The sequence below is a fragment of the Nerophis ophidion genome, linkage group LG29 (assembly GCF_033978795.1).
Source record: "Nerophis ophidion isolate RoL-2023_Sa linkage group LG29, RoL_Noph_v1.0, whole genome shotgun sequence".
In the NCBI taxonomy this organism is placed as follows: domain Eukaryota; kingdom Metazoa; phylum Chordata; class Actinopteri; order Syngnathiformes; family Syngnathidae; genus Nerophis; species Nerophis ophidion.
In genome coordinates, this window is record NC_084639.1 from 7561528 (window position 1) to 7573668 (window position 12141).

Consider the following 12141-nt stretch of genomic DNA (forward strand, 5'->3'; position numbering starts at 1 on the left):
TGTATATATATATATATATATGTATGTTAGATGCACCATAAAAGAAATACAGATGGAAATTAGCATTGTGCAGCTGCGCATTGTCCCCCAAATAAACAAACAGGTCGTGACAGTGCCCCCCTCCCGAACGCCCAAAGTGCCAACACGATGGTGCAGGTGTGATTGCATCTGTGGGGCCTGGCAAAGATGAAGGGCTGGCTTTAAGCTATGATTGTTCTGGCGTAAAATATACTTTCTGCACGGTCCCCCCCCACCCAAAAAAAGAAAAAAAAGTGAAACTGTCTAGTGCAGCAGTTTGTGTTGAAAGCAGTGTGTGTCAGCACGAGAATCCTAACCTGGAGCTGTTGGGCATCGTGGTTCTCCAGTCCTTCCACAATTGGAGCAAATCTCTCTTTATTATTCCGCTCCGCAGCAATCGTCATGGCAGCCAGAATCTTATCCAGGCTGCGAGAGAAGAGACCACAGGGAGCGCTGTCAACACACACTTTTATCACCTTCCCTGACAGGACATTTACTCCCAGTTTTCCGCTCAAACACCATCCGTCTTATTTTCGGATGACTTTTTTCCGGCCAGCACCTGTTCTCCCGCCCCCTTGTTCCAAACTCGCCGGCATCTCATTTCGCCCTCATCGCACTAAGACGGGCAACGCTAGGGGAATAAACGGGTGTGTTCGCGTTCAGCTGTCCGCGCGATCGTGGAAAAGTTGCAGAACTAATCGAGGGGCACCAGCAGACAAATGTGCAAAATATACTTAAAGGCCTACTGAAATGTGATTTCCTTATTCAAACGGGGATAGCAGGTCCATTCTATGTGTCATACTTGATCATTTTGCGATATTGCCATATTTTTGCTGAAAGGATTTAGTAGAGAACATCCACGATAAAGTTTGCAACTTTTGGTCGCTAATAAAGAAGCCTTGCCTGTACCGGAAGTAGCAGACGATGTGCGTGTGACGTCACGGGTTGTGGAGCTCCTCACATCTGAACATTGTTTACAATCATGGCCACCAGCAGCGAGAGCGATTCGGACCGAGAAAGCGAAGATTTCCCCATTAATTTGAGCGAGGATGAAAGATTTGTGGATGAGGAAAGTGAGAGTGAAGGACTAGAAAAAAAAACAACAACAAAAAAACAAGACGGCAGAGCGATTCAGATGTTATTAGACACATTTACTAGGATAATTCTGGAAAATCCCTTATCTGCTTATTGTGTTACTAGTGTTTGAGTGTTCGCAGCCGAGTGTGAAGCGACCGGAATGAGAATCAGCACCCCCAAGTCCGAGTCCATGGTTGTCGCCCAGAAAAGGGTGGAGGGCCATCTCTGGGTTGGGGAGGAGACCCTGCCCTAAGTGGAGGAGTTCAAGTACCTAGGAGTCTTGTTCACGAGTGGGGGAAGAATGGATCGTGAGATCAACAGGCGGATCGGTGCGGCGTCTTCAGTAATGCGGACGTTGTATCGATCCGTTGTGGTGAAGAAGGAGCTGAGCCGGAAGGCAAAACTCTCAATTTACCGGTCGATCTACGTTCCCATCTTCACCTATGGCCATGAGCTTTGGGTCATGACCGAAAGGATAAGATCACGGGTACAAGTAACCGAAATGAGTTTCCTCCGCCGTGTGGCGGGTCTCTCCCTTAGAGATAGGGTGAGAAGCTCTGCCATCCGGGAGGAACTCAAAATAAAGTCGCTGCTCCTCCACATCGAGAAGGAACCAGATGAGGTGGTTCGGGCATCTGGTCAGGATGCCACCCGAACGCCTCCCTAGGGAGGTGTTTAGGGCACGTCCAACCGGTAGGAGGCCACAGGGAAGACCCAGGACACGTTGGGAAGATTATGTCTCCCGGCTGGCCTAGGAACGCCTCGGGATCCCCCGGGAAGAGCTGGACGAAATGGCTGGGGAGAGAGAAGTTTGGGCTTCCCTGCTTAGGCTGCTGCCCCCGCGACCCGACCTCGGATAAGCGGAAAATGATGGATGGATGGATGGTGTTTTAGTGAGATTATATGGTCGTACCTGTACAACCTGAAAGTCAGAGGTGTGTGGCCACGGGTGAAATGACAGCCAGTGTCTCCGAGGGAAGCCACTTTCTCTATGAGGCGAAGGCAGCCGGTCGGGCCGGTCTGAATTTTTTTTTTTTTTCCCCCTCCTCCACGGTGGAAGCATCCGACGGTCGGGGGCGGCCGGTAGGAGGAGGCAAGAGAGTCGCAGCTGCCTCTTTGACAGGTGCAGGAGGAACGACGCAAGCTCTCCGCTCATGTCTACGGTAAGAGCTGACTTATTACCACCATTTTCTCACCAAAACCTGATGGTTGACATGTGGTCAGGAACCATGTTCGCTTGACCGCTCTGTTCCATATTAAAGCTTCAATCAATCAATCAATCAATCAATCAATGTTTATTTATACAGCACTAAATCACAAATGTCTCAAAGGACGGTACAAACCATTACGACTACGACATCCTCGGAAGAACCCACATAAGGGCAAGGAAAACTCACACCCAGTGGGCAGGGAGAATTCACACCCAGTGGCATGCCGGTGACAATGATGACTATGAGAAACCTTGGAGAGGACCTCAAATGTGGGCAACCCCCGCCCTCTAGGGGACCGAAAGCAATGGATGTTGAGCGGGTCTAACATGATACTGTGAAAGTTCAATCCATAGTTGCTCCAACACTTCCAAAGCTTCACCGTCATCTTTCGGGAATGTAAACAAGGAAACAACGGCTGTGTTTGTGTTGCTAAAGGCGGCCGCAATACACCGCTTCCCGCCTACAGCTTTCTTCTTTGACGTCTCCATTATTAATTGAACAAACTGCAAAAGATTCAGCAACACTGTGGAATTATGCGATGAAAAGAGTTGACTTATAGCTGGCAACAAAATGTCCTCTACAATGCGTGAGGTCACGCGCACGAGTCATCATACCGCGACATTTTAGCATGATACTTCCTCGCAAAATTTTAAATTGCAAGTTAGTAAACTAAAAAGGCCGTATTGGCATGTGTTGCAATGTTAATATTTCATCATTGATATATAAACTATCAGACTGCGTGGTCGGTAGTAGTGGGTTTCAGTAGGCCTCTAATAAGAATTTAAGCAAGTTAGAGAACTTGCAGCTTGTAGAGGTGGCTCATTTTCAGCTGGAAACACAAAACGCTCTAATGGAAATAAATGGAGCGATCACGTTCCCCCTATCATTTAGAAACCCCGCCGACTGTGTTCTGAGCGAGGGACATCACACGCTCCTGACCGCCGGCGCTGAGTAGAAGTGACAAAGACACAAATGGAGGTTAGCACATTCCGAGTGGCTTTAAAAGCGCTTCAAACGGCGAGTCAAAGCGGGAACGGAGGGATCTGCTTAAAGTTGTCGCCTTCCCTCTTGATGCTGTCTGCTAAAGTGCTTGTGGAACATGAGCCCCCCCAACGTGGATTTTACCCACGTCACATCCCGCCCATTAAATATGTGTGGTGGTTAGTGCATACGTGCCAACATTGAGACCTCTGAATTGGGGAGATTGGGGGCGGGGCTAAGGGGGGAGGAGTATACTTAAAACTAGAATTCACTGAAATTCTAGTATTTCTTTATATATATATATATATATATATATATATATATATATATATATATATATATATATATATATATATATATATATATGAAATACTTGAATTTCAGTAATTCAGGTATTTATTTTATACATATACATAATTTTTTCAGTTCATCCATATATTTTTTAAAATTGATTTATATATATATATACATATATATGTATATATATATATATATATATATATATATATATATATATATACAATATAATATATAATAAATACTTGAATTGCAGCAATTCAAGTATTTATGTTATACATATATATTTATTTTCAGTTCATCCATATATATATATATATACATACATTTAAAAAAATATATATATATAAATGATAAATGATAAATGGGTTGTACTTGTATAGCGCTTTTCTACCTTCAAGGTACTCAAAGCGCTTTGACACTACTTCCACATTTACCCATTCACACACACATTCACACACTGATGGAGGGAGCTGCCATGCAAGGCGCTAACCAGCACCCATCAGGAGCAAGGGTGAAGTGTCTTGCTCAGGACACAACGGACGTGAGGAGGTTGGTACTAGGTGGGAATTGAACCAGGGACCCTCGGGTTGCGCACGGCCACTCTCCCACTGCGCCACGCCGTATATATATATATATATATATATATATATATATATATATATATATATATATATATATATATATATATATATATATATATATATATATATATATATATATATATATATATATATATATATATATATATATATATATATATATATATATCTGGAGAGGCGGGGCCGGCAGTCCGACAGCGAGGCAGGGCACACCGGAGCCCGGCCCAAGATGGCGGTGAGGAGGCGTGGACGGCGAGCGAGTGGCGAGGCGCACCAGGAGCGACGCCGCAATCGTGATCAGGTGCGCGGGGCGCCCAGTTAGGCACAGTTAAAAAATCCTCGCGCACTACGGTGTGTAGTGAAGCATGTTTAGCTTTTCCACGTCCTGCAGGAATGACACTTATATGAAACTTACATTATTTGTTGCTATTGAGACAAGGGTTAGTGATTTAGAAATAGCTAAAACACTGCAGACTGGGACTTGCCTTTAGCCGCTAGCTAGCTAGCCATGCCTTAAAGCACCTCTTACTGAGGGTGTTTCAGAAAACTTCCCCTTTATCGTTAGTTTTTTAAGCCAAAATGCGTCCGTTCTCCCTTTTCTGTCTCCACACTGTGTCTGCTTGTAAGTACTCTGTGACTGTGTGCTGCCGAACATGCTCCTCTGCTCGTAAACCAGCCATGACACGACGTGACAACGACGGGGACGGGGGCGGGGACCGCTACTTTTTAGAGGTGGTATAGTACCGAATATGAGTCATTAGTATCGCGGTTCTATACTAATACCGGTATACCGTTCAACACTAGTGGTGGTCAAGCTGGCTTTGTTCTCAATGGGTACGAGGCGCCATTTAGCCTTTCTGGAAGAAAAAAAATACCCTCTGTTTGTGTTGTTTTCTCCTGTATAAATCATTCAATTTGCAAAAAGCATAAACATTTTTTTTCAGAGTTCCTCGAGAGGTAATCAAAAAATGGGAGGACAAGTGAAAGTACACGCGAGTTAAGAGTGATCACTTGGGTTAAAAGTGTGTTTGATTTAGTTTATAACATTCATTATTCCCCATTATTGTTTGTATTTCTCAAACACATGTTCGTTACGAGCGTTCCGTGAAACACCAACTCGGCAAGTCTAAATAAAATAAATAAAATGTGAGCAAAACGTAAAATAGTTAAGTTTTTACCAAAGACAACAATCATGAATTAATATTTCAGCACATACACAATGTTGACATCTATAGTTATATTTTGATATTTTCTTTCTCCTATGTCCCCCCCTCCCTTGTGGAGGGGGTCCGGTCCGATGACCATGGATGAAGTACTGACTGTCCAGAGTCGAGACCCAGGATGGACCGCTCGTCGGGACCCAGGATGGACCGCTCGCCTGTATCGGTTGGGGACATCTCTACGCTGCTGATCCGCTTGAGATGGTTTCCTGTGGACGGGACTCTCACTGCTGTCTTGGAGCCACTATGGATTGAACTTTCACAGTATCATGTTAGACCCGCTCGACATCCATTGCTTTCGGTCCCCTAGAGGGGGGGGGTTGCCCACATCTGAGGTCCTCTCCAAGGTTTCTCATAGTCAGCATTGTCACTGGCGTCCCACTGAATGTGAATTCTCCCTGCCCACTGGGTGTGAGTTTTCCTTGCCCTTTTGTGGGTTCTTCCGAGGATGTTGTAGTCGTAATGATTTGTGCAGTCCTTTGAGACATTTGTGATTTGGGGCTATATAAATAAACATTGATTGATTGATTGAACAATCATAAATTAGTTATATTTTGATAAAGACAACAATTATACATTACTATTTCAGCACATACACAATGTTGACATCTACAGTTATATTTTGATAAGGACGGGGAAAAACACGCTGCTCGTAAACAGTGCTTACAACAGCAACAAACATGCCAATCTAAATCTTCAAATGCAACTTTACTTGGGCAAAAACGATACATATTGATCCGGGACAGTCTTGATACCAATGTCCTTGACCCAGCCACACACAAATAATTTCTAGACTTTTTCAAAGTTTCCAACTGTTTTGTCCTGTAGAATGATGTCAGGAGCACAATGGTTCCATATTTCTGGGAACGCCAGCGACTTGATATCACTCGACAAATCTTTTTTTTTTGATAAAAGAAAGGAATCTTTTCCAATGCATTGTTGGATTTGTTTGCTCGTATCCACTTTTTGGAGGAACGTTTAAGCCTTTTTTTTTTTTTTTTGCACTCAAAGTCCTCGCGATGCACAGCCATCTTGACTTGGCTGACCACCACTGATTTTCACTTCCGGGAAGAAGTCACATGATTGGATAACAGCAAAAATAAATAAAATGTGTGTTGATGCATGCTATTTAAGAGTCTTTGGGCACCTAAAGATTCTGATTCCAATTCCCGGGGTGACAGTTAGAACGGTTACAATTTTTGTTGTTTTAATCTGTTTTTAAAAATTATGAATGAATTTAAAGGCCTACTGAAACCCACTACTACCGACCACGCAGTCTGATAGTTTATATATCAATGATGAAATATTAACATTGCAACACATGCCAATACGGCCTTTTTAGTTTACTAAATTACAAATTTTGAATTTCCCGCCAAGTTTCCTGTTGAAAACGTCGCGGAATGATGACGCGTGCGTTTGACGTCACCGGTTGTAGCGGACATTTTTTTCCAGCCCGATCCAAGCTATAAGTAGTCTGCTTTAATCGCATAATTACACAGTATTCTGGACATCTGTGTTGCTGAATCTTTTGCAATTTTTTCAATTAATAATGGAGACATCAAAGAAAAAAGATGTAGGTGGGAAGCGGTGTATTGCGGCCGCCTTTAGCAATACAAACACAGCCGGTGTTTTTTTTTGTTTTTTTTTACATTCCCTGCTTTAATCGCATGATTACACAGTATTCTGGACATTTGGGTTGCTTAGTTTACTAAATTGCAATTTAAAATTTTGCGAGGAAGTATCATGCTAAAATGTCGCGGTATGATGACGCGTGCGCGTTACCTCACGCATTGTAGAGGACATTTTGTTCCCAGCTATAAGTCAACTCTTTTCATCGCGTAATTCCACAGTATTCTGGACGTCTGTGTTGCTGAATCTTTTGCAATTTGTTCAATTAATAATGGAGACGTCAAAGAAGAAAGCTGTAGGTGGGAAGCGGTGTATTGCGGCCGCCTTTAGCAACACAAACACAGCCGGTGTTTCCTTGTTTAAAATTCCCATGGGTGAAGCTTTACAATGGAACAGAGCGGTCAAGCGAACATGTCAACCGGCAGGTTTCGGTGAGAAAATTGTGGTAATAAGTCGGCTCTTACCGTAATTATGAGCGGAGCTTGCGTCCTCCCGCAGCTGCACTGGAGGTCACCACACCCGTGGCCACACCCCTCCGACTTTCAGGTACCATATAATCTCACTAAAACACTTGTAACACAATAAGCAGATAAGGGATGTTCCCAGAATTATCCTAGTAAATGTGTCTAATAACATCTGAATCGCTCTCACTGCCCTCGTCTTTATTTTTTTTTCTAGTCCTTCACTCTCACTTTCCTCATCCACAAATCTTTCATCCTCGCTCAAATTAATGGGGAAATTGTCACTTTCTCGGTCCGAATCGCTCTAGCTGCTGGTGGCAATGATTATGAACAATGTGAGGATGTGAGGAGCTCTACAACCCATGACGTCACACGCACATTGTCTGCTACTTCCGGTACAGACAAGGCTTTTTTCGCCTTTATTTTTTTTCTAGTCCTTCACTCTCACTTTCCTCATCCACAAATCTTTCATCCTCGCTCAAATTAATGGGGAAATTGTCACGTCCTCAGTCCGAATCGCTCTAGCTGCTGGTGGCCATGATTATGAACAATGTGAGGATGTGAGGAGCTCCACAACCCGTGACGTCACGCGCACATCGTCTGCTACTTCCGGTACAGGCAAAGCTTTTTTTGGTAGCGACCAAAAGTTGCGAACTTTAATCGTGGATGTTCTCTACTAAATCCTTTCAGCAAAAATATGGCAATATCGCGAAATGATCAAGTATGACACATAGAATGGACCTGCTATCCCCGTTTAAATAAAAATATCTCATTTCAGCAGGCCTCTAAGAGTCTTTGGGCACCTAAAGATACAATTTTTGTTGTTTTAATCTGTTTTTAAAAATTATGAATCAATTTAAAATTCAGATTAATGGAATTGTTAGAGAAAAGTGTAAAAAACAGCAAGAGTAAGAGCTCGAGAGACTTCTGAAGGGCTACAGAATATGTGGCTTGGCTGCATACAAACAGACTGTGGGGGTGTCTTTGCTATTCTGGTCCGTCTTTCTGGGAAACAATGTAAAGAGAAAACTCCTGTAAATGCAATTCAAAAGATGTCCGTCTACTGGATGGACGCCGTAGAGCATGGGTGTCAAACTCTGGCCCGCGGGCCAAATTTGGCCCGACATGTAATTTATTTTGGCCCTTGAGACAATATTAAATTAACATTAGAGCTGGCTTGCCGGTATTATACAGCGGCGGTGCATTCAACGCTAGTTCTGATACTTGCCAACCCACCCGAAAATCTACCGGGACAACCATTCTCCCGAATTTCTCCCGATTTCCACTCAGACAACAATATCGGCGCCGTGCCTTAAAGGTACTGCTTTTAGCGTCCTCTACAACCTGTCGTCATGTCCGCTTTTCCGCCATACAATCAGCGTGCCGGCCCAGTCACGTAATATATGCGGATTCTACACACACACTAACACACAAGTGAATTCAAGCCATACTTGGTCAACAGCCATACAGGTCACACTGAGGGTGGCCTTATAAGCAACTTTAACACTGTTACAAATATGCACCACACTGTGAACCCACACCAAACAAGAATGACGAACACATTTCGGGAGAACATCCGCACTGTAACACAACATCAACACAACAGAACAAATACCCAGAACCCCTTGCAGCACTAACTCTTCCGGGACACTACAATATACACCCCCGCTACTCCCTAACCTCAACCTCCTCATGCTCTCTTACTTGGTCAACAGCCATACAGGTCACACTGAGGGTGGCCTTATAAACAACTTTAACACTGTTACAAATATGCGCCCCACTGTGAACCCACACCAAACAAGAATGTCAAACACATTTCGGGAGAACATCCGCACTGTAACACAACATCAACACAACAGAACAAATACCCAGAACCCCTTGCAGCACTAACTCTTCCCGGACACTACAGTATACACCCCCGCTACTCCCTAACCTCAACCTCCTCATGCTCTCTTACTTGGTCAACAGCCATACAGGTCACACTGAGGGTGGCCTTATAAACAACTTTAACACTGTTACAAATATGCGCCCCACTGTGAACCCACACCAAACAAGAATGACAAACACATTTCGGGAGAACATCCGCACTGTAACACAACATCAACACAACAGAACAAATACCCAGAACCCCTTGCAGCACTAACTCTTCCGGGACACTACAATATACACCCCCGCTACTCCCTAACCTCAACCCCACCCACCTCAACCTCCTCATGCTCTCTTACTTGGTCAACAGCCATACAGGTCACACTGAGGGTGGCCTTATAAGCAACTTTAACACTGTTACAAATATGCACCACACTGTGAACCCACACCAAACAAGAATGACAAACACATTTCGGGAGAACATCCGCACTGTAACACAACATCAACACAACAGAACAAATACCCAGAAACCCTTGTAGCACTAACTCTTCCGGGACACTACAATATACACCCCCGCTACCAACAAAACTCGATTTTGCATGTCACTATAAAGTTATATAAGCCTTGCTTGTTTAATATTCAATGCAAAACTTGTTCGGGTCCCTATTAAAAGGTTAAGTTGTTCATTTTAAAATTTTGGCCCACTCTGTATCTGAGTTTGACACCCCTGCCGTAGAGGCTGCATCTACATTTGGCGTACACTGTGAGAAGATGTGCCAACGTATCGCTGTGTGCGTTACACCGGCGCATGCCACTCGGCGGGGGGTCCGCCGAGGCAAGCGCGGATATTACAATCTCTCCAACAATCCCCCCATCCTATTTATCGGGACAGAAACATGTTAGCACAGGCGGAGATGGACCGTGTCTCTCTGGTGCGACACTCTGGCTCTGATCGACTCCACTTGACTTGGAGATGAAGGTGATGTAATATTAGTTTAATGTTGGTTTTAGTGACTCCCAGCAAGGCATAACGTTTTGTTTTGTTTTTATCGAGGGAAACTCGCGACGGTCAAATCAGGTTTGAACATAAACGAATGATGTATGACATAACTAGAAGCATTTAAGTCCCATCTTAACACTCATTTGTATACTCTAGCATTTAAATACATCCCCTTTTTGGACCAGTTGATCTGCCGTTTCTTTTATTTTCTCCACTATGGACTGGACTGTCACTATTTTGTTGGATCCACTATGGACTGGACTGTCACTATTTTGTTAGATCCACTATGGACTGGACTCTCACACTATTATGTTAGATCCACTATGGACTGGACTCTCACTATTTTGTTAGATCCACTACGGACTGGACTCTCACACTATTATGTTAGATCCACTATGGACTGGACTCCCATTATTATGTTAGATCCACTATGGACTGGACTCTCACTTTTATGTTGGATCCACTATGGACTGGACTCTCAAGATTATGTTAGATCCACTATGGACTGGACTCTAACTATTATGCTAGATCCACTATGGACTGGACTTTCACTATTATGTTAGATCCACTATGGACTAGATTGTCACTATTATGTTAGATCCACTATGGACTGGACTCTCACTATTATGTTAGATCCACTATGGACTGGACTCTAACTATTATGCTGGATCCACTATGGACTGGACTCTCACTATATTATGTAAGATCCACTATGGACTGGACTGTCACTATTATGTTAGATCCACTATGGACTGGACTCACACTATTATGTTAGATCCACTATGGACTGGACTCTCACTATTATGTTAGATCCACTATGGACTGGACTCTCACAATATTTTGTTAGATCCACCTAGACTGGACTCTCACTATTATGTTGGATCCACTATGGACTGGACTCTCACTATTATGTTGGATCCACTATGGACTGGACTCCAACTATTATGCTAGATCCACTATGGACTGGCCTCTCACTATTATGTTAGATCCACTATGGACTGGACTCTCACTATAGTGTTAGATCCACTATGGACTGGACTCACACAAAATTATGTTAGATCCACTATGAACTGGACTGTCACTACTATGTTAGACCCACTATGGACTGGACTCGCACTATTATGTTAGATCCACTATGGACTGGACTCTCACTATTATGTTAGATCCACTATGGACTGGACTCTCACAATATTTTGTTAGATCCACTATGGACTGGACTCTCACTATTATGTTAAATCCACTATGGAGTGGACTTTCACTATTATGTTGGATCCACTATGGACTGGACTCGCACTATTATGTTAGATCCACTATGGACTGGACTCGCATTATTATGTTAGATCCACTATGGATTGGACTCTCACTATCATGTTGGATCCACTATGGACTGGACTCACACAAAATTATGTTAGATCCACTATGAACTGGACTCTCACTATTATGTTAGATCCGCTGTGGACTGGACTCTCACAATGTGTTGTTAGATCCGCTATGGACTGGACTCTCACTATTATGTTAAATCCACTATGGACTGGACTCTCACTATTATGTTAGATCCACTATTGACTGGACTCGCACTATTATGTCAGATCCACTATGGACTGGACTCGCACTATTATGTCAGATCCACTATGGACTGGACTCTCACTATTTTGTTAGATCCACTATGGACTGGACTCTCACATTATGTTAGATCCACTATGGACTGGACTCTCACAATATTTTGTTAGATCCACTATGGACTGGACTCTCACTATTATGTCAGATCCACTATGGACT

At 43.4% G+C, this 12141-nt stretch overlaps 1 protein-coding gene across 4 annotated transcripts in view; it reads right to left on the minus strand.

Moving 5' to 3' along the window:
- Positions 1 to 12141, minus strand: part of diaph2 (diaphanous-related formin 2) — a 1158885-nt gene that overhangs the window by 795630 nt on the left and 351114 nt on the right. For all 4 annotated transcript variants that reach the window (XM_061891998.1, XM_061891999.1, XM_061891997.1 and 1 more), the window contains one exon: positions 336 to 444. In XM_061891998.1, the coding sequence (XP_061747982.1) occupies positions 336 to 444 (109 nt within the window). The remainder of the gene's footprint in view (positions 1 to 335; positions 445 to 12141) is intronic.